The following is a 23,586-nucleotide window of genomic DNA, read 5'->3' as shown; positions in this document are numbered from 1 at the left end:
ACAAACGTTTTTACACAGTTGATAGCTATTTTGAAGAATCAACTATTGGTAATTATTCAGGAATGCTTCTGGGAAGATGTTTTGCTTTCCTTTTTAGAGTTCAAGTGTAAATGATTTGCAAAAAAAAGACAAAAGAAATATATTTTAATTTGTCTAGTGTTTTGAAGTTCCTCTTGAAAGTCCTGCTGTCGATCTAGTAATGTTTCTTTTGCATGTTATTAGAAAGTAACCTTCTATTTACATAGAAAATAAATTGAGACCTATTTTTCAAACAGGTTTCTAAACAGGAAGACACTACTGTTAAACATTATATACTAAAGTATATGCTATTTTAATTATCTGAACTGTAATTGAATCAGTGAAGACTCGTTTCTTTCAGTATGCTGAAACCTTCACAGTTCATAACGTCTCAAAAACCGGAGGAAAGAACCAAGAAATGGGAGACGTTGATTATTTTCTTTAGTAGTTTTTAAATGATTTGAATGTGTTGACACTTGATCTCACTTTAAAGGATTCCGCTGTAATGTTGAAACGTTTTCTGTTGTTTGCTTTTGACATAATCATTTCCCAAGGAATGTTCCAGATGCTGCGAAACCGCACGCAGGGTGAGTATACTAGGCAGATTAATTCACAGTGAAATATGATTCGGCCTGGACAAGGACCTCTGCCAGCATGTCTAAATATTGATTCTAGCTCGCAGCATTATGTCAAATTACATTGCTGTGTTTCTCTAAGATCAATGGCAAAGCGCCGGTGAGAAATTTGCATGAAATTATCAAGGGTACGAATGTTGTGTTTAATCAGTGGGCTGTGAGGAAACTACTAAACTCGTCGTTTCTCATTGTTAAATGGTGACACGGCAAAAAAGGCTCCTTTGATTTACAGATTCAAAATGGAATAAAACAAGCCTCCAAACATGCTTGAGTGAAGCATCTTTAGCGAAACGACGCTTTCCCAATATAATCCCGTCCGGATATTTGATCAGTTTTCCTCACTTGATTTCTGAGTGAGGAAATCACTCAGTGATGGAAAAACAACCGGGGAACCGGTGAGGTGAAAGCCTCCCATAAACTGGACGATGGTGAAACGCTCAGGATTAGCCGCTTAGCTGCAGCTGTGCTAATGGCAGAGAAACGACCCAACGTTCAAACAGGGCTGGACAGACGTATTAACAGTGTCAATAGTTAATACACATGATGGGATATTCAGTGTTTAATATATGGAATGTTCAGTGAACTCCGCTCCAGAACCGCACAGCATCCTGGGAGATGTAGGTGGAGGAAAGACTTTAGCTGCTCAATGAGGTAAGCAGGGCTGGTGGCGTCTTTGGTTACCTAGCAACAGCCTTGCGTAACTTAGCAACCGTGCCTCACAACTGAAAATTTGAGGATAGAAGAGGAATTAGATATTTAAAACAAAAAACTAATAAATAATTAGATATCGACTTATATGGAACGGCGATATCATGATACGTTTTCCAGCCAAATCATCCAGCCCTACATTCCAGGGAAACCATCATCGGTGGCCGTGCTAACTGGTCTTAGCATCCATAGCAGCCTCTGCTGTTCAGGAGCTGTGGCGTTGCAGAGAGCAAGGCATGGGGAACATGCGTATACACGAGCTGATTGACAGCGCTAACAATATATCTGTCTAGATAGATAGATAGATAGATAGATAGATAGATAGATAGATAGATAGATAGATAGATAGATAGATAGATAGATAGATAGATAGATAGATAGATAGATAGATAGATAGATAGATAGATAGATAGATAGATAGATAGATAGATAGATAGATAGATAGATAGATAGATTTTTCTTTTTAAATTTTCGACTGTAGCTTTAAGGTGCTGGAATAACTCAAACCTCAGGCCTGCAGAAAAGTTGTGGATTATGTCCTAAAGCTAATCTATCACAAAAAAACCAATGAGACTTAATCCAGAGAGCGTGAAATCCCACAACAATTTGCAGCTGTAAAGTTGTTCAGATGGAATCATTCAACCCTTGAAAATTTCTGAATTTCTGATGCCTGAATTACAGTTTAGAAACAAGAAATATCCATGGCTCTGTGGTGAATATTTCTGCGGCGGTCACAGTTTAGAGCTGTGGTCATCGTGTTCTCCCGGAGATCAGGATCTCCGGGATCCATGATGTAAATATTTTTTTTCAAATTTGACAAATGTGTCTTTTTTTTTTTTTTGCAACAAAGAAAAGTTTGCTAATGTTGATGTTTGATGTGGATGGCCGTCTTTGCATCACACAGCCATGGATATGATAATATTTAGCCACGCCACTGACTACACTTGGTGCTTAAGTGCAGCACTTGGACCACATAAGAGCTATATTATTATTTATAACATATACATTTTCATGACTCTCACAAATATCAAAAGAGCTGAATCTGAAGTGAAAGAGAAGCTCTAACTTGGAGAGCGAAAAAGACTTTTGCGCAACAACCTGATGTTTAGCTCATCGCCAGAGTTACTCTAAATAACCTCCCGTGCACAAAGACCACATTACTTCTGAAACTGAACGCAGCCGCAGTGCTTGCTCAGCTCCAGTGTTTCGAGTCAACCAACCATCAACTGATTCCCTCGCTGTGACGATGGAAGTCGTTTGAATTACCTGCAGCTGAACGTGGCTGTTGAAGGGAGGCTTGAGACGCCTGCTGAACTCGCAGCCCGATCATGTTGTGAGTGATTTATTGACGCGGGCTTCCACAGACACCCACGGGTGGTTGTCTTGTGATTTGTCTGCCATTTCTTCTGTCTGTCTGTTTTTCTTTCTCTCTCTCTCTCTGTCTCTCGCTCCTTCTCTCTCTCTGTCTCTCTCTCTTGGCCGGGCCATGTGCAAATCCCAACCATTCAACAGTTCTGGAGAGTAGATTGTATTAATCTCAATAATGGTAGTCTCCTTCCGTTTCTTTCTCACTCTCAACCCAGACGACGGCTCCAAGCCCACCCCCACCATGGAGACCCACATCCCCCCCGAGGGCGAGGGTAAGCTTCCCCTTACAGCTCTCCCGCCGTTACGGCACGGTCGAGACAGTCGCCGCGTCGACCAAGTGCGCATACCGCAGACCCGCGATGGCTCTCCGGGGTCAAACGCGGCTCGCATAACTGCTCCTTTGTGAGCTCAAGCTCATCGTATTCCAGAAAGCTGCAGCAGCCGTACTTTGTCAACAAGTTCATTTCCAAACCTAAGATCTATTCTCTTAAAAAGCATGAAAAAAGCATGACATCTGGATATTTCTAAAGGAAATATCCAGATGTCAGAAATCGCATTTCATATTTGATGTCTTTTGACTTTCAATGCTGTTCTAAGTTTGGTTTTGTGGGCAAAAGCCTGACTGCTGAATAAGACATAAGACATTATGTTAAAAGTAAATACCTCTATTTGTGAATGACCTCTGACCTCTGCCCTGTCATGCTGTCACTGTAGAGATAACTGCTCCGACGCTGTGGATAAAACATTTGGGTTACATGGAGAATAAGCAGAACAGCTCCACCTCCAGAAGGCAAGGTGAGGCTAGAAAGCATGACGGCACGCTCCCTCCTGATCAGATTAGATCATTTTTATAGTATTTATTGACAACTGATTGCCTTAAAACAAGCTCCTCCATCTTGGTGGAAAGTTACTTGTGAGTTAGTTTGGCCTCATTTCAAGTGCACTGAGATATTTGCACTAGAAACTAAAACGTTGCGTTGTTCCTGAGGCGTGTGACGCGTTTAGAGGGCGTTGTCGTCCGTTCCGATCTGAGATTGTGCATGTTCTGCGTGTTGGAAAACATGCAGTTGATATTCCTCGCTCCTCCATTTCTTTTCCATCATAATGTCCTGTTTAGCATCTCAGTCACAAAATGAAGTCAGATGTGATCAACGAGGACCGATTTTGAGATATGGATGCACTCTGTTTCTGATCTACATGGTCCATTGTCGATCTGCTTGTTTACTTCCCTTCACGCCACGCATATTTTGAATTCGTGCTGCTGCTTTGCATCGATGCACACCAGCCCACCGTTCTTATTTCCTTCCTGAACACAGTTTCTATATTTCATCTCGCATTTCGTGCTCCGTGGCAAACAGCAGCAGATCCCGGTGATTGCGTCTCGTGTTTCTGGAAGTATTTGTGACGGATGGCACCGCAGCGAAGGAAGCTGCGGTCTGGCGCGCATCGAAGACGTAGAGTTTCTCAAGAGATATTTGTGGTGACAGCTCTTTGAAACCTCGGTGGAAACTCCGGCTTCCTGTTTCCTGTTAGCGTCTGAAGACCTCAGAAGGACAAACGGACAAAGCCAGCGCCAGGGGGGAGCTGTCATCACGTCTGAGACGCGAGCGAAGTGTGCGTCCGCATCTGTAACTCCACACTGTGCTTTGTTTCCGTGTCTCCTGAGTTGAAGAAGTGTGCAAAGAAGCAGCAGAAGCCAAGTGTGCTTGGCCACCAGGGGGGAAACATGCCAAGTGCCAACAATGCCAACAATTTGTGAATTTTAAAAAGCAGCAGATGGTTTAGTGATTCAGATATTCTGCTTTGTTGAACTCAACCCGCCAGCTTCTTGTTGAGGTGGATATTCTTGAAATTTCTTTTTTCTTTCTTTTTTTTTGAAAGTCCACTTTTCTTTCCGTCTCAAACAGATGCGTCGCTGCCCGACTCTGACGCGTTCAAAGTCTGCAAAAGCGCTCCGTCGTTTTCAGAACTGCGCTCGCTGGCTGTGGACATTCCCCGTCCGGGACTCGTCTTTTTCCGTCTTCTAATCCAATTGTTGTTGTCTCGGGGTGGTGCCGAGGCGGTGCCGGGGCGGTGCCGGGGCGGTGCCGGGGCGGTCGCATCTCTTTGACTGTTTGGCATGACAAGTGAAGAATGAGAGAGGGGCACGTGGGAAGCAAAGAACGACGCGTCGGAAAGGAGCCGACGTTTTCCGTGACCGAACCCTTCGTCGTCTTGACGCATGCGCCTACGAAGCCTTCCGTCACGCGCTTTCCCCTGACTTTATTTCAGTATTTATTTTCAATATTGCTTCCTGGAAACAATATTGCAACGATTAGCCCACAGCTGAAAGCCATTGGAGTGGAAAGGAGAAAGTTACGGGAGATGGGAACGATGGAGGGAGGAGGAGGGCAGGTTTAAAGAGTCGGGATGGAGGGAAGCGGAGGACAGAAGAGCCAAAAAGGAAAAAGGAAGGAAGAGAAGGCCGTATTTGAAAATAGTCTCACTCGAATAATGATGGCCAGAGTGGGATGAATAAAACAGAGGTTATTAAATGTAGTTTCGATGGTCATTTTCTGTCTATCATCAACCGAAAATGTGGAGCAAATCGCCCCAGGCTCGCCTACTTGCTCTTGTGCAAGTCTTCCTTTTTAGGATATTTACTTTCAGAGGGTTTGTGTTCTCTCTTCCAGTCCCCACTGACAAAAGAATAACCAGAAATTGACAAAGGAAAAAAAAAAAAGGAGAAAAATCATCGGAAATACAGATTTTCATGACAAGCGAGGGAGGATGGATATTTCCAACACGAACCGTTTTTCATTTGTACAGAATCTTTTCTTTTTGGCTCCAGCATAAACTCTGTATTATAAACTGTTCTAATTCATTACTGTGAGAATGGGGGTGTTTGACATGGAAGGCTCAACAGAACACATCCAGTTCTGCGTTGGTATCTAGTTTGGCAGCTGGGATCAGAACCGCTGCTGGACCTGATTCAAGCCTTTCCACTGCAGCACCGTCTGCACGTCATCTCGGATAATAAAAGGTGGTGAAACAGTTACTTATTTATTTATTTTTATTTCAGAAAGGGAAACAGAGGGTATTTCATTTCGACGATTGTGGCTCATAGAAAACGAAACACCAAAATTCAGTGTTTCCGGAACGATCGCTAAGACGCAGTACTGGCGCCAAAAAAAGGTGGAAAAAGCCCAAGTCAGATATTTTCTGGGGAAAAAAAACAAAAATTTCTGAGTCTAAAAGTCAAACATAAAAAAAAATGTTTATCTTAAAACTTAGACATTTTCATGTCTTTTCTAGAAAATCTATCAAATTAATAAAAAAAAATCAGATTTTTTTTTCTAGCATTTTTTTTTTTTTTACTTTTCAAACTCAGAAAATGTCTGTTTTGGTGGAAATGTAGTTCTTTTTAACCATCAATGGCTCTAATTCTAATTTCAAAAGACACTAAATTTTGAGTTTTTATTATTTTCAAGCCATTAATTAATATACTCGCTCCACTGCCAGAATATTTTACTCTTAACATGTGAAAATCCCTTTGTCAGGAGAGAAATAATCTAATCTGCCAGTGGAACTAGTACTTTTTTAAAAGCCAATATTAGGGAATTTATAAAAACCTCCCATATTTTGCTCAAATTGTTTTACTTATCTCCAGGGTACTAAGATATTTGCACTGGAAACTAGACCAAAACCCTTTGGTAACATGTCATGTTTTTGCATTTTATTGACCAGCCTTGTTCCTCTGTTTTTCTGCTGTCACTCGTTTTCCAGAAAAGGTTCCCTCTTGTGACCAGGAGAGACAGAACGCCCTGAATGAGGCTCAGCAGAGCTCTCGGGAGTCCATTATTATTCCGGACTGTGGGTCTGGAGGTCTTTACAAACCGGTCCAGTGCCATCAGCACACCGGTTACTGCTGGTGTGTTTTGGTGGATACGGGACGGCCCATCCCTGGAACGTCAACCTTGTAAGATCTTCCAGCAAAAAGACACCGAAGAGAACAACTGGTTTGGTCTTTATTGGTTTACTGATCATGTATGTTTTTTTTCCAATGATAACTGTATAATTTACTCGTGAGAATCACCTGCCTGTTGTAAAAGTCAAATTATGGCGAAGCTTCAGCTTGGCAAAACAGTTCAACAGGGGAAAAATACAGCTAGCTTCCAGGCGGTGGTCTTGTTTAACATAGCCCAATACCATACCATGCAGACGCTCTGTCTGCACTGATGAATACTTACTCACATTTGCGTGAAAAATACTCAGTGTCTCAAAACAATAGCAGGCGCCCCTCATTTCTGATCAACTCCCTTTGAGCTATTATTTACAGAGTTTTTTCACTGTGAAGTCTGTGACGCTTTCTTCCACTGTCATTTTCACTGACTTTGACTCAGTGTGGAAGCAAAGCTTCACTTGCGAAAACAAAAGCTGTGAAGTGTGGGAATAGGACGCAAGAAAACTACCAAGGTGCTTGAACTTTTACCCTGAGGCAGCGCTATAAAACACCAAAAGTAACTAACCCGTCCAGGCAGGGAACATGAATGACACTAGTTCACCCTTCATCCCAACATGCACGCACCGTTCAAAATGGCGGCGAGCACAGCCTCCTCCCCGTTTCGACCCACATGTCGCATTTTTCAACACGCCGATCTGTGTAAGCTGTGTTTCCAAAGAATCTCTATCAAATCTCGCTGTTTGTCATGAAAGGGAAAAATAAAAAATAAATAAACACTCCAACTTTTAGACCCAGGCCTCTCTTAAATGTTTACTTAGCAAAGTGAATAATTTCAAGCAATGATGTCAGTATTGGTTAGCTAACTATAAACACTCAGCCTGTGAAAGGCCCTGTGTTTTCAGTTCGGCCCCCGGTGTTTACTTTGCTTTTAGCCGCTGGCAGCGACCTGTATTTATATTTTGTGTTGGTCTTTGTTAGCGGGATCTCCAAAACCAGAAATATGACAAATCACGATGCTTTAAACTAATGTTTGCACAAGCAGTGTCTTGTTCAGTTTGTGTTGAAAACAAGGATATCGGACCTCAAACGAGAAAACGAGACAAATAGATGTTTGGACAACCGTAGACGCGTGTGAGAGCCCGGACCCAGAGGACGGCTTGTGTTTTAGAGGATAAAATGAAACGTCAAATTATACAAAAAGTAAATATTTTCCATTTTAATACACAACGTGTCAAGTTGCGAATCCATCTGATGCCTTTTTAGTGTCAAATGAATCTCGTATGTCATAACGTGGACCAACCGGGATGAATTCTTACTTTCATTTCAAGAAAACAGGAAAGAAAACACTCCTGAGGGGATTGTTTCCGTATCTAAAGGTGCATTGCACCCACTTTTTTTTTTTTTTTTTTTCTTAGCGCCCTAGTTTATTTTCTTCGGATAGCGGTGTCCGGGGTTTGGTCAGGGGCCGTGCGCGCAGTAGAAAACAGACATGACAACTCGCTGTTGATTCGAGAAAGCAAAATGAGGCCCACATGCTCGTTGCATTCAAAGAAGCACTGAAAGAACAGCCAGGAAAAAGCGAGTCATACCAGACTGAAAGCCAAACGGTTTGTTATGCTTCTTTAAAAAAAAAAAAAAGACTCAAGTTTATTATTTAAAAAAAGAAGAAGAAGATTTAATAAGAGGCCAGGTTAATCTTTGTCAGTTAATCCATAAGGGCATTTTAAAACATTTATAAATGCGTGTACAACCAAGTGCAGCAAAAATGGATCAGTGAGAATTATATCGTGCCCGTTTTTTTTTTTTTTTTTTCGATCTCCGGGTTATGTTGAATTTTATCTGTCCGTGTGGATCTGTCTGTCCCATGGATCCTCTTTTCCTTCTCAGTCTCTGATAAAAACCCATCTCTGTCTCTCTGAAAAGGTACAAGACGCCGGAGTGTGACGAAGGCGCCCGGTCTTACGTCCCGGACCCGGAGGACCCGTTCCACGTCAGACCCCTGCAAGGTTCCCTTCCTCTTTCACACCATGTTGATTCGCTCTGGAGAAACTTCACTTCCTGAAGCTTTCGACCAGATACGGAGACGAAATAATTAAGTCGAGGACCAATTTCAGAGCTTTAAGTGACACAGTCGTTTTTCTTTTAAGCCATATTTTCTACGTATGCAGAATTTTATGAACAACTTTAGGTAACATAGTTACTTGATTGTGCTATAAAATGGCACTATTTGCCCGGAAAACACACAATGCCGCCGCCTCGTTAAAAACATTAGCGATTCTTTTGGACTTTCCATTTTATCCACCTTGGCCTGTTGTTGTGTGCTTTTCCACTGCTCTCAGTGGTTTATGTGCCGTGTTTTTCCTCTGAAACTGTGAAATCTGATCAAAGCAGCATTAATCTCGTTAACCAATTTCAAAGTGGTTCTCTCAAAAACAATTGCGCTGGTCCCGACTTCCAACGGTAGGAGACAGGAGGGAAAAACTGGGGTCGGATTAGGATTTCGATCGACTTTTTGAAAAGCATTATGAATTCATGCCGGTTAAGCTCCGAAAGTAAATTCAAATAAGTTTTCAGTTTGGAAGAAGTTTGTGATAAACCACAGACCTTCTAATGATCAAAGCCTGCAAAATCTGATTCAAGGAAAAAAAAACAAACCCTGCAGCTGCTGTCGTTGTGACCGAGGCCGTAAAAGAACAACAGGATTTAAGCTGACATTAGATTGCGCACAGAAGGAGGCAGCAGAGTAGAAGTGGACTGAATTCAGGTGCACGCCGCACCTTTTGGGTCCTTTCGGGTAACTAAACCAATTCAATAACCATGGATTGTTTTCCTTCCACTTCACAGTTAATTTGCCATAAACTTCAAATTAGTAAAAGTTGAAGTGGCATGAATACTTTTGGAACATATCGATAAGTGAATTCTATGAAAATAGTAATAATGAAAAAAAAAAGGATTTCTGGGAAGTTACAATAGGAACTCGCGCCTTGCCGTCATCATTGCTGAGCTAACTGTTTCGCCACTGCGTAAAGCTTCTTTGGATCTCGTGTTTAAATCCCCATCTGGTGGGTCTACAGAGCGGAGCGGGCTCCTGACTGTGCAGCAGATGTGTGGCAGGTTTTATGGAAGGCGGGAGTGTTGAGTCGGTGGGGGCCACAGGGCGAAGGGGGCGGCTGGGGGTGTTGGGGACAATTTTATGTACTGTAGAATGGTGTTATGAAGCGTCACACCAAACCCAAACACACTGCTCTGCATCGCCGCTCAAACCTTTATCTGATTTTAATCACCTCAGCCACAAGCTACAATATGTTTCATGAGTTTAGGTTTGACTTTACTTTTGAATTATAAAAACCGAACCTTCTATAAAACACAGTAGTGTGGTATTATGCTGTGGCAGGGAAGGAAAAGTTGGAAAAAGTTCACAGAAGTCATTAAAAACCATGGTAGCGATGAATGTAAACAGCTATACGAACTATATTCTTCCATCAGAAGAGACGTCGGCGTCTTACTCAACCGCTGGAGCGACAAACCGGCTACACTTTAGAGATGCTGCGTTTTGCAGTCTGTGATTTCACAGAAGAGCTGTGGATTCAACACGTTTGAATGACAGGCAGCGTTTTATGAACGATGGGGTTCTGTGAGAGCTGCACACTGTTCGAAACGGAAACGAAGCACAAAAAGAAACTGCAAAACCAACTGCAGTCTTCTTCGTGGTCGTCGCCAGGATTAACGTCCGGCTGTTGATCACGCGACTCGTGCGATGCCGATAGTTGTACGTTTTGAACAACCACGGGTTTTATCTTTTGCAAAGTTGGCGCGCTTCCAGGAAGGACATTTATCTTCGTAATTTCAAGTTGCGCAATTTTCTGGTTAATGGGAAACGCAGCTATCGATGTATTTTTACATTCTTACGACACATGGTCACAAGAAGACCTCATCTCCTGCGACTAAGGGTTTCCATTTGTCACCTTTGGGCAGTTAGTCGCACATTAAGTCTTATCAAAAAAAAAAAAACCTCACAAGGAGAACAGTTTAATCTAAATTGAAGCAAGAAACGCTTGATCAAATCAAGTCAAGACCTGATGTGTGAGCCCCAATCAAGTGTTTTAGACACATCGACCAGGACTTTACCGCCCATACACCACCCTATGTGGCAAAGCCCTTGACATTTTTGCTAGTCTGTGCTTCATAACAACCTAATTTCACACTTGGATGAAGACACAGCAAGGCACAGAGCCTCCTCAAGCTTGTCCTCTTGTGCGAAATGCTAATTGGAATCACCTGGCGGACGAACATCCTCAGCCAGAGAGAGAAAAAGACAAGAGGCATCGTCGATGACAAAAGATGTAGCCTTGGGAAAAAAAATGGAAAAGCTTCGTACCAAGACAATTTAAGACCGAGCGAAACGACTGTAAAGAAAGCGTTGTTTTACAGTGCAGCTGCGTTTGAAGTTACTCTACAGAAGACAATTAGGAGGGAAAATGTTTGCCCCGGTGAAGCATGCCTTAAAAAGCATACATCTGGGTAATTAAAAGGATCTTCCTGAGGTGTTCGGGATTATGTCATAAAGGTTTAACGGGTCTGTGCCGCTTGACAAAAAGCTCCCACCTCCCTCCATGCGCCTCACGAAAACAACCGGACCGTCACCTCCGTTTAGCACATGACCCTTTGTTTACCTTGACCTTTAGCGGGCTAATGACGGGCTCTGATTGGGTCTCTGTCCTGCTGGAGTCGAGGTGCTTCAGCCTCACTGTGTCATAATGGCCCAAATTAGCGGTGGAAGGTAATTTTAGCATATTCCTTTCTTTTTTGTTTGTTTGTTTTTATATATTTTTGTCTTTAATTTGTACCAGGCTGCCCAGAGGGGAAGAAGGGGGAATTCATTACAAGCTTGTTAGACGCTCTCACAACCGACATGGTGCAAGCCATAAACTCACCGGCCCCCTCCGGTGGCGGGAGGTAAGATTGAATGAAGAGCGCCGTGAAAATGCTAATCCTTTGTCTGAGGGTGTGTGTAACTCTTTTCACACATCTGCCTCTAACACCCGCCAGGTTTGTTGAACCTGATCCCAGTCACACTCTGGAGGAAAGAGTGGTGCATTGGTACTTTGCCCAGCTGGATAACAATGGCAGCAATGACATCAACAAGAAGGAACTCAAACCTTTCAAGAGGTACCTGAAGAAGAAAGCTAAACCTAAGAAATGTGCCCGCAAGTTCACCGACTACTGTGATCTGAATAAGGACAAGGCTATTTCGCTGCAGGAGCTGAAAGGCTGCCTCGGTGTCAGCAAGGACGGTAAGAGAAGAAGTTTTCTGAGAATTGGTTCAGAGATTTTTTTCCATTTTTTTTAATAAAACACATTGTTGGACTAAAGTATCTTATATGTAAATATATATTTTACTGGTATAGATCCGTAAAGTGTGAAACAGAACTATAGTTCAATTTTTATGGAGCTAAATTGGAGCCATAAAGTTTGTTCAAAAGAAAAATACAAGTTGAACCTGAACAGAACAATTGGAAACTAAAACTTCAGTTTGAAATCAGTTTAAAACCTTTTTCAATTTAAAATTTCTGTTTGGCTTCAAACTTTTTTCAGTTTCAAATCTTATTATTTTAATTTTTTTTCACTTTCAATTTTTTTTAAACAAACTTTATGGCCCTAAATTGGCTCAATATATATTCAGAGGCATAATCTAAAATAAATAAATAAATAATATTACAAAAACAAACAAAAAAAACATTAAGTGAAATCAGTGTTTGCTCCCTTTTTGCTTGAACCTTTTACTCAATAGGACTTTAGTTTGCCTTTTCTTTTACTGCAACTGCTCCTGACACAATAAGCAATAAATCAGCAAATCAATTAATCGCACGATGAATTAGAATGAGTTCAATAATTTGCATTATTTATTCTTTTTCTCTTTCCTCTCTCTTTCCGCCTAAAAATGGACAACAGTCTTAAGGCTGGTGCTTTGGTCTTAACTTGGCCCTCTTGTTTTTTTCCCTGACGAACAAGTTTGTTTATATCAGGTTCATAATTAATTTTATGTGTTGTTCCAGTTATTTTGTTCATTTACGTGAAGCATTTAAAATGTCTTCCAGTTCCCGTTTTATACGTTTATTGATCTCTGAGGATGTGTTCCTGCATCATTGTGGCATTACCGTTATATTACTAGAAAATAGCTTCAGAACAACAATATTACGGTTTATAGCAAAAACCTCTTGCTGCAGTCGTGGTTAAACAAACTATGTTACGACTTCGACATGTTATAACATTCAGTTCGATATATAAAGAACGAGATGTGTCCCAAAGGAGCATTAACTGCACAAGAGTCCTCCCACAAGAGGCTTTTTGTTTGTTTTAATCAATTTTTTATTCCTATCCAACTACTAAAATACTACTTAAATGAGGGACTTACTCATATTTTTATCCACTGACAGATGTTAGCGGATGTCGGCAGTTTCACAAGTGAAGCAGGCGAGAGTTTTAGAGTGTTTCAAACTGAAACCACTGAATTATAATGTGGAAAAAATAACAACGGCCACAGAAAGATGCAACTTTCACAACTAGAACGTTCTTTGGTTGTAAAAAAATTTTCCTTCATGACTCCAATTCAGCCTTAATCTGCTATCACCATGGCAACGCTTAAAGTCAAAGTTTCAGCAATACGTGTCGTAGACGCCACACTTACCTTTGTGCTGGTAGGACAAATCAAAGGCTCTTCCATCCAATCAATGAGCTGGAACGTGGATGACGTGTAATCGTTTTTATTGAGACTTATGAAAGAAAACACCTATTAAATAACACGCTCTTCTGTCTTTCCCATTCTGAAATAAATACCTGGGGAAGCAAGATGACCAGACCACTGCAATCTGTGCACCACCATGTAAACCTGTTTGTGCAAAATGCGACATTCTCAGCTGCAAATAGTTGTTTTATTGGTAAATTTCTCCAGCCCAGTAGTTAAAGTTGCTGAACATCCTTAAGTCATCAGTCAAACTAAAAAAATAAAAACAAAAATGCTTGGAATGTTCCAATATTATATAATGCGGCAACGTGTGCGGCACTGCTGAATTTGTTCGCAATAATTCCTTAAGATTTAATGTGTTCCCACTAAATAAACACCCTCAAATTAAAGGTTTGGTTTTTATAGGATGACGCTATTGTAATGAAACTTGAGTTTATTTTAAGAGTAACATGTTTTCGTCAGATGTGCAGCAACTATTGAGAGTCCCTTGTGTTGTTTCAGACTCAGGGATTTGACCAAACAAATCAATACGTGTCCGTTGAGTTTGATTCCTGTCATTTTCCTCTTTTTGCAGGAAGCTGGTTGACAAGCGACAGTCAAGGAACAAGGCAAGGGACAAAACTGTTCAGTAAGCACGCGGGTCTGCTCTCACCAACACTGCTGAAAGCTCTAAACACACACCGTCCGTTGAAACTGTCACGTGGCCACCGTTCCTCTTCAACTGCAAGATTATTCGTCATGGAGGGACAGGGAACCCTTATTTCATAGATACATCAGCGTTTCATTAAGTAACCAAAAGTATTCTTTGTTCTTCCAGTTCTTCGTTACAGATTCAAACTGCTTGCTACTGAACTTTGATTACTTGCGTAAAGTTCAGAAGGTTACGCGGTACTTTGTCTTCAAACAATTTGAGAAAGCACAGATGATGACCTGCTTCTATTCACGGTTCAGTTTCCCCGTATTTGTGGATGTTTTTTTTTTTTGCGGGACGAAATTCCAAATTATTTGCAAAAAATTGCCAATTTGCAGATTTTTTTTGTCGAGCATATCTAATAAATAAATATAAATGCGCCTCCAGAAGATGAAATACTTTGGCACTGTGCTGCTAGGCTCACTATAGGCTGGTGTTTGCAAAGCAGCCAATCCAGACGCACCATTCCTCTAAGAGCAGAAATAAGGAATATTGTTAGCTTCTGCCATAGTACTAAGACGGTTCCCACTGTGATTATTAATGCACATTAAGATATCTTTGGTATTTGAACTATTAAAAAATCCCTGCACTCAACTTCCTTATGTGACATCATCATAGAAATCAAAAGCCAAAATCGCCATCAGACCAAATTTTAGGAAGAGGATTGGAGAGTCGGAAACATGCAGGTTGTCGGAAGAGATCTGGGTGAAGTGTTTTGATCATAAAGCATTTCACTTTTGTTTTATGATTATCACAAATGATAAAACAAAACAAGAGAAGGTGGCAGAAGATTGTGAGAGATCATTCACACTGAAACGAGTCATGTGCTAGAATGTCTAGAAGCCATTACTGAAAAAGAAAAAGGTCTTGTTTTGTTTTTTTTAGATTCTGTGTAAATGTGTGTAGAGTTTTAGTTTCAAGCGTAAATTTATACCCACAGAGATTGTGACGTAATTTAGATACTTTTTATCATCACTTTTATTGTCATGGCACGTGAACGCCACAATATATTTCGACAAAACAGAAACATAAGTCCAGTTCTTTAGCAATTGGGTCAATTATTTGTTCAGTTATCGACTCAGGATGCCGTTTTTAGCTTGTCTGACGCTTCAGTAACTTTGCTGTGTCCTTGTTGAACTGTTGCTGCTGATTTGACCTTGAGATGGTAGAAATATTGAGAAAAGAGCAAACCCAGAAACTGAGAAGAATCACCAGTTTTTTTTTTTCACCTTTCCTTTTTCCAAGTTGTCTTCCTTCATCTCTCAATTACTCACTCCGCTTGGATTCCCTGGAATTCACATGCCGATTTTTATTCCCGCCGGCGCTGTGGAGCCGGGCTACCGGGTTTGCTCAGCGCCACAAAACACTGAAGTCATGTGTTTACCCGGGGCTTGGCGCGGACGGCGGCGGAGAACAGTGGCTCTAAACAGGCATAACGTCAGGGTTGCTCGCAAGTCGCCAGAATAAACAGCCCCAGGAGTGCCGCAGCGCAGGAGAGGGAGGCCTGTTTTTACTACGGCCACTGAATCTATCACCTGCATGTTTAGGAGCGGGAGGTGAGCAGCCTGACGTCTTTATGTGGCTCTTATGGTACCACTCAGGCGCACGGAGCCGGTGAAGGCTGTGGAGAGAGTGAGTTATGAAATGAGCCAAGGAGACGCGGAAAGCTCGCGTGGAAGAACCGGGAACATATGGCATCCGCCTGAGGTTGACTAAGATAGACAACCTTTGTGTTCAGGTATGCTTTGCTGCTCCTCAATGGCCTGGATCGCTTTAAGTCAAGCTGCTTTTACTGGGCCGTAAAGCAGCTCCGGAGAGTCACGGCAACGCCGCGTGCGTGCGTGTTCACGGCTGCGCTGCAGAACGTGCCTTCTTCCTCGGCGTTGTGATCATTTGAGACACATTATCCGTACCAGGCCCATCACTCTTCGCTCACTGGCACCAGCGACGAAAACGATCTGAACACCGTGTGTGTGAGAGTGAGAGGTCGACTTTCAGCAGACAGTGATCCTTATATATTTTCTCTTGTGAACCTTCTGATTGTAATGCTGTTGCTTAAAAAATAAAAAATAAATCAAGGTAGCAGTTAAATATACTTGGAGGGATTATTACCTGACTAAAATGGTTGCAGAACCAATACAGCTTGTTCTTCCCTAGAAGTTATAGGTTACCTTACAAAACCAGCCAGGACATTCCTGAAACTTTCCTGGGACTTATCAAGTTTTTCCTTGGTACTTGCATGACGGCTACTGGATTTCTTTTCTTTAAACTTTCCTGCTATATTCCAGATTCTTTCACATCTAGCTGGTTGCTTCCCAGAATGTACCAGGTACTTTCTTAGACCTGAGCAGCTACATTACCACAATTTAGAGAGTTGTTTCTGGTAGGCCTGTTGCAATAAACAATAAATCAATTAATCACATGATAAATTTAAACAAGCTCAATGTTTACAGAAAGAGAGAGAGAATTATTGAGTCTGGCCCCTTTTTATGAAGAACAATTTTGCTCGCAGAGACTTTGTAATTCAGTTTATTTGTTAATTCTGCTTTAAACACGTTTGAGAATGTGTTCTTGCATTAATATGCTATTACACTAATGTACCTAGCTTCTTTCCTGGAACTTTTATGGCAGTTTTTATGGCTCTTAGCATGCATGTAGAGTTATTTTAGGTACTTTCCATAAACTTTCATTGTACTTGCTAGCTCCTTTCAAATAACCTGCTGGGTATTTTTCCAGATCTTACAAGGTAATCGTCCAGAACTTGGTCTTTACTTTCCTGAACTTATCATGTATTTCCCAGAGACCGTTTGGGAAAGTAACCAGAAAGTTCCACGAAAGTTCAAGGAAAGTTCAAGGAACAGCCAAAAGATTCAATGAAAGTTTTGCTAAAGTGCCTGTATGTTCTGGAATCAAACATCTGAAAAAGTATTGCCAATCTTTTTTTGTATACTGGGCATTAAGGGCAACCATCATTTATTTCCTGATTTATTTATTTTAAAAAAATAAGAATCATTGATTTGTAAGTATTTAGACGTATCTGCTCAGCAGCCTTGGCGATTGGGGTCATCAGAAGAGACGCGGGACAAACTTAGGAGACAATGTCCATGTTTCTTTCAGTCGATCTGAGTCTGTCTTATATTTTCTCTGGCTCTATCTGGAAGGTGGAACTGTACCAACGGTGTTATTAAGTAGGTCTGGGTCCAGAAGTCCAAGCCCAGAATCCTGGCCTCTTGGAGCCAACACGAATTACTCTGCATTTCTTAACGCTTTAGCTCAGTTTGACTCTCTTAACAAGACGAATAGGAACAGAAGTTGTCAGAGGTGACTTTGATAAAGACAAACACTTTATACCTGAGATCACTGCTTTGAACCCAAATCAATCTGATGCAAAATAAACCCCTTAAAAGTCCCGTCTTCATGAGCCGTGATCTCCAGTTGGTTCTCGCCACCATGTACCGATGCAGCACAATTCCCAGCTCTCGAGCCAAGCGTTGTTATTGGCCGGTCCCAGGTGAGGTGAGGCGATTTAGCGCTAGACAGGATCTGCTTTCAGGTCTTTATCTCAAGTGGGGCCAAGGTGTCCAGAGAGAGGCTGGGGAGCTTTGTGTTGTTAATGGCAGAGACAATCTCCTCAGTGAGCGGGCAGAGAGGAGAGGGAGGAAGCCAAGCGCTCTGGAGCCTGGTAATTGCGTGGCCAATTCCTGGGCACTAATGTCACTCGGCTCTGAACAACAGAGACATTTATCGGAGCTAAAAGAGAAGGAAAGCATGACTTCAGAGGAAGACGGTGTCAGAAATGTTTTCATTTGCCAGTATAGGCAAAAACATTGCAAGTTGACTTTTGCAGAATTTTGCAAAACATTGAAACTCTTTGAAAAATCTGAGCAGAACTGAGCTGGATTGGGCAGCAAAACATTTTTGTTTGTTTGCGCCGCCATCATTTTAAGAATATGATTAAATGTTTCCAGAGGTCACGAAAGGTCAGCCAGCCATAGCAGCTTCTTAAGACCAAAACACGATCAGTGTCCATCGACCCTGTGTCTGTGCTGATGACATTTTTAATATTTAATTCATTAATAAAATATGAAAATATAATTTCTGTGTGCAGATTTGTGCTGAAAACCAGACTTCTTTGTGAGACGGCTGAACCGAAGAAGCCTATTGCAAATGGAAATATTTTCTACAAGCATTATTTGTGTTGGTGGAGGTATAAATGCCAAGCACAGCCGTAGAGTTACCAAAAAGAAAAAAAGAATGAATAGTTCTTATCGTCACCTTTCGCACAAAATAATGATAAAGCTTTTAAGTCAATATAGTTCACTCTACAGAATATTCCTCAAAACTTTTAGGGATGATGATGTTTTTTTTTTTTTTTTTCCTGCAAATAATTTGATGTCACATTCCCCATAAAGAAAACTCTGTAAACAGAGAATAAATAGATGAGGGTCCAAAGTAGCATATTGCTGAAAAAACTGTTGCCAAAAAAAAAAAAAAAAAACACAGCGGTAACAATTGTGCCGTTTTGATCTCGAGAACCAGTGTTATTTGTTTTTTATGGGCAAATAGTTTGTGAGCTCGGAGGAACAAAAACTGTTTTATGTAAAACAGAAATGCTCTCGAAATATAATTTAGCGCTTTGGATTGAGACGCTCCTCTTGAAGTGGTTGCGCTGTTGTTCCCACTACAGGATCTGCTCTCATGGAATGCAGCCTCTGATTTATTGCGTGTGGGATGAGTTGTGATGCCTTCAAGTTTAAACAGCAAGCCTGGTAGTAAATACTTCATAAAAAAAAACTCTGGAGAAGCCCTGGGAGTGAAATCAGCTGGACTTGTAATTTACTGTGTACACAGTCAGCAGTGACAGGAAGTGCACCTGCGTGACCTCCCACGCCCCCAACCCCACACCCACCAGCACCATAGCTCACGAGCTCCAGACGCCCTCCACCCACACAGAAATGCAGTTTGATGTGTGCCGTAAGGTCAGACGGGCAAAAAACCCCCAAAAACGGCCCGTCGTCCTTCACTGGCCTGATCCGACGTAAGATGCAGTTTGATTGCAGAAACGTGCGGCCCAGAACCAATCGGAGGTCTGACTTGGTTCCATTTGACGGACGGGACATCTGCAAGCAATCTTCGCTCCATGCCCATCTTCTTTTCTCACAAGCTTCTCCATCATTCTTTCTTCCTCTCGTTTTTTTTTTTTTTTTTCTGGTAACCCCCCGACCCTCCCAAACATTTCTGACTGACGAATGAGCCGGAGAGACTCCTGGGCAGTTTGGGCACGATTGCACAACAGACCAGGACTTTAGAGGCTCGCTCAGAAGCGTGATGGACAATACGAACTCACAAAGGATTCGCCCTTCAAGAGTGTTTGTAACTATTTAAATCGGTCTCATTTTATGCACAAGCGTAAATGGATGCTAGACCAACTAAGGAGTTCATAACAGTGATTTTCTTTTTTTTGCACAAATGAAAACCTTCTAATTCAACCCCATTTAATTTGATACCCCTAAAACGAAATTCAGAGCCATTGATCCATTTCTGACGCCACTTAATTATGAGACTACACCCATGTTTTATTTATTCTGAGTGCAAATCCAATGTTCTGTAAAGGCCTGAGCACAACCTTGAAATCACTTCACCGATGATTGGGTCGAGCTCGGACTGAGGCGCATTCTGGTTTAGAGAAATGTGAATTTGTGTTGATCTGCCCTCAGCAGCTCACCATGTTGAGAAAAGAAAGAAACGAGGTGCAGGAGTTCATGACACCTAAATGCTCACGCAGCCCTGCCCTGCTCTGCTCCCATCAATCACACATCCCAGAAGACTGGCACCCGGCAAAATGGAGGCGGAGGATGCTAAAAGCGGGAAAGAGATTTAAACTGCTCACTCCAATTTGAGATGGTCTGAAACTGAAAGCAGTCAAATCCTACAATTTTTTTCAGCCAGACCAGAGAAATATTGAGCATTTGAGAATAAAAAAACTGTTGGTTGACTCAGCGGTCGTTGACCAAAGACGACCTCCATCCAGTTGGCCTGAGAATTGGCAACAAACAATGTACCAAAGTTTCATTCTCAGTGTGTAACGCTGGAGGCATTTATCATTTCACTGAGGCTAAATGTAAAAGCACAACGCACCTTTCAGGTTTTTATCTGTAAAAAATTATTTTTTAAAAAAAACAACTTTTTTCTTTCCTCTTACAATTAAAATCTCTTGTTTCTGTTCTGTCAAAATAAAATGTAATAAAACACATTTCAAGTTTTGATTTTAACATGACAAACTGTAAAAGAATTAAAGGGCCGTGAATACTTTTTGAAGGTCCAGTATATAAAGTTGATGTTCTGAAGTCATACTCAACGCTTGACTTTTTAGAAGTCAAGTTGAATAACTTTGGCTCTAAAATGAAAAAAAAATAAATAAATCAAATCTTTTCTGTTTTCTCACCCATCTGATAAAACACACATTTCACTTCTGTGTGCATCATTAAATCAAACACTTGTCTGCTCCATGTCATGTCAATGTGACGGCGTTTTAGTGCCAGGGGTAAATTTGCTCCAAAAAAGTCAGAAATTTTGAGATTAATTTCAGAGATTTTCTCAAAAAAAAAAAAAAAAACATATATATATATACATATATATTTCAGAGTCTCAAAAGTCAAAAGTTTGAAAATTATTTGAGTTTCAAAAGTGTTCTTTTGTAATTCTAGAACCTTGGAAATGTTTTTTTATTTTAATTTTTTTAGACAATTTCTGAGATCAATCTCAAAACCTTTGATGAAAATGTAACCTCCGTGTCTGTCCTTCCAGTCGGCCGTCTGGCGTGAGGACGAGAAGCTGAAGACGGGAGAAGAAGGGTCGGAGGCGACGCATCTGCACGCTTCCCGACGGGAACTTAAAGTCGGAGCAGAGAAATCAAGAAGTTTCTGAATCGAAAAAAAAAAAGAATGAGAGAAAGAGAGAGAGAAAAAAAAGAAAAGCAACAAAGCGGCGCCAAAATAATTGCACTTTTTCCTCCCTGTGTCTGACATATTAACTGCTTTTTTTTTGTTTGTTTTATTTTTTTTTTTTTTTTTTGAAGTGACTGAGAATTCACTAAGTAAAAAATGAGAATATATTTGTAAAGAGTTGACAGGCTCACCACTGGAAGAGCGCGTATGTGTATGTAACCACTCCCCCTCCCCTGCTGTACGTTCAGTCTGCTGTGTTGATTTGTTCAGTGCACATGTTTCAATCCCGGGCCTGTCCAATAAAACCTTACACCACCCTCAACCCCCGCCCACAATCAAAAAATCAGTGAACCCACTGACTTCCACCTGATTTGTCAGCATAAAACAATGAACTCCAGGAATCCCCTCGCTCTGGTTATAGATCTGTCTGTGTTCCTTGTTAAAAAAACTAAACAACAACAACAACAACAAAAAAAACAACAGATGTTTGTGTTGTAGACAAGAAAAGAAAACAAGAACTGGCTGCAAGTACTTGGATGTGCCACCCAAAACCGATGCAGGACTCCATTGTGGCCACGCCATCTGCACTAAATACTTCACACAGTCTGTTAGCTGAAGAAAAAAAAGACAAAACATAATAAAAAGAAGGGAAAAAAAGGCAATAAAAAGCACTGAAGTAGTTCAGACAATACCTGCGGTGGCGTAATGCGTCTCTTCTTCAGAACCCAGCGGGTGATTGGCCGACAGCAAAGCCATCAGTTCAGCTCCACTCTTAAGTCTCTTACATAACCTGGCACATCCGAATATCTGAAGACACGCAGCGTGGACGTCTGATAGATGAGCCTTTAAATGACACGAACCGATAAATGAGTCAAATTATCTTCAACAAAAGATTATTGTAGCTGATCAATTACGCACAGCAGCTCTCGCTGCCGCGTTCCACCTTGTTCGGCTGCCATTTTGCGTTTGGTGTTTTCAGATTTTTCCATCTTCGCTGTCATTTTTGCTGACATTTAATGTGACATTTAAGGCCTATGTGGTGAAAAGTAGAAGGAAAACGACAACGTGGTTGTCAATTTGCCCTCAGAAAGTTGTGTCCTGGATTAATACTTTGTTTGTTTCTACCAGCATAGAACAAGATTTAAGTTGCGGCCATCCCTGAATGTCAATTTTCAAGTCTCGCCCCGATTCTAAATTTCATTTTTGTCTGGAGTTTGTCTGGGACATTTGTACACACGAATATCCTTTGATTGTATCTCATGCTGTTTGTTTTGTGTCGCCCTGCCTGGACGGTGAGCCTGACGGCTAGATGTGAGCAGCTCCATCAATTCGACCAGCTTCCCACGATGCCGCCGCCACGATGCTGAAAACCTCTGAGGCCTTCAGACTTTATTCACTAAGCAGGCGACTTCTAAACTCAGTTGATTGCGCTCGATTTTTATTTGAGAGCAGTAGAGCAAAGAGGGGCTGGATGCAAAAAAAAATAAATACATAAAAGCATGTCACACTTTTCAGATTTCTACCTGTAAAACATTTGAAAACCATGTATTATTTTCTTTTTTTAACTTCCACTTAACCGTGAGTCAGTACTTTGAGAAACCTGAAATTAGTGGATGCAAAGTGAAATTACATGATTGATTTCAAGCCATTTAAAAAAATTACCTGCATTTGTAATTTGCAAAAAAATGACACAAAGCCAAAAAAAACCCCAAAAAACAACAGAGCAGAGAGGGAAGAGATATTAAGTCTGTTAGGAATGTGAAGCACAAAAATCCCTCCCCACATTTGGGAACAATCGGGTTTCAAAGTAGGAGAAACGCTTTCGCTGCTGGACTCTCTGGACGCTCGTGTTCGTTTGTTTTGACTTTTTTTGCGTTTTCTCATTTTGTTTTTCTTTTCCCGCTCCCCACAAATGTCTGCAGCGGCTCATAGATGCGGAACGCTTCTTATTGTGAATATGTACAATAACCCTTGTTGTTTGACGGTTGTACTAAATCCCACCACAGTGGCATGATTTTAAATGTACCTCACTGTCAGAGAGCTTCTTGTGAAACACATCCCCTTCTCTCCCCCTCTGTTTACCTCGTGTCGAACATCTTTTACTTGTTGTGTAGCTCATTCACGCTTAAATCCATAGACTGGGCTGTTTATTTTTATTTTTTTATCCGCGCTCTGCTTCATTTTTTGTCTTGCCTTCATCACTGAACGCCAGCAGGAATGCAACACAGCGTCTGGGGCTTACAATCAGAAAGTCCGGTTGTTTCTATTCTAACTTGAACTGAACACTTGTGCCAAGAACAAGAGAATAATCCCATCCTTCCTCGAGTCCTGTGCAGTTTCTCCTCTTTCCCCCCCTTCCCGCCCTTCCCATCCAGGTTAGAAACACAAAGCTTTTGTGTGTCTGCCGAAGTGCTTCCAGACGCAGGCGAGCTGCAGATTGTTCGGAAACATCTTAGAAACGAGCCAACAGGCTGACAATCAGCACAGATGGCCATGGGATGTGTGTGTGTGTGTGTGTGTGTGTGTGTGTA

At 41.4% G+C, this 23,586-nt stretch overlaps 1 protein-coding gene across 7 annotated transcripts in view; it reads left to right on the top strand.

Annotated features, from left to right (window-relative positions):
• smoc1 (SPARC related modular calcium binding 1) overlaps positions 1-23,372 on the top strand; it is a 52,827-nt gene extending 29,455 nt beyond the window's left edge. The window contains exons 7-16 of one of the 7 annotated variants that reach the window (XR_008607893.1): positions 573-605; positions 2,912-3,001; positions 3,444-3,524; positions 6,495-6,687; positions 8,596-8,678; positions 11,523-11,628; positions 11,722-11,841; positions 11,933-11,966; positions 13,992-14,025; positions 20,916-20,958. Coding sequence is in view for 6 of the 7 variants with exons in the window: in XM_055057101.1 (XP_054913076.1) it covers positions 573-605; positions 2,912-3,001; positions 3,444-3,524; positions 6,495-6,687; positions 8,596-8,678; positions 11,523-11,628; positions 11,722-11,966; positions 13,992-14,045; positions 20,916-20,932 (902 nt within the window). In the remaining variant the exon portion in view is untranslated. Of the gene's footprint in view, positions 1-572; positions 606-2,911; positions 3,002-3,443; positions 3,525-6,494; positions 6,688-8,595; positions 8,679-11,522; positions 11,629-11,721; positions 11,967-13,991; positions 14,046-20,915 lie in introns of those variants that run through there. The other 6 variants (XM_055057105.1, XM_055057102.1, XM_055057101.1 and 3 more) reach the window with 6 other exon arrangements.
• Positions 23,373-23,586: the final 214 nt, after the last annotated feature.

This window comes from Poeciliopsis prolifica, unplaced genomic scaffold (genome assembly GCF_027474105.1).
Source record: "Poeciliopsis prolifica strain line A6 unplaced genomic scaffold, Auburn_PproV2 SCAFFOLD047, whole genome shotgun sequence".
Classification (NCBI taxonomy): Eukaryota; Metazoa; Chordata; class Actinopteri; order Cyprinodontiformes; family Poeciliidae; genus Poeciliopsis; species Poeciliopsis prolifica.
This window is presented reverse-complemented; position numbering and strand designations above follow the sequence as displayed.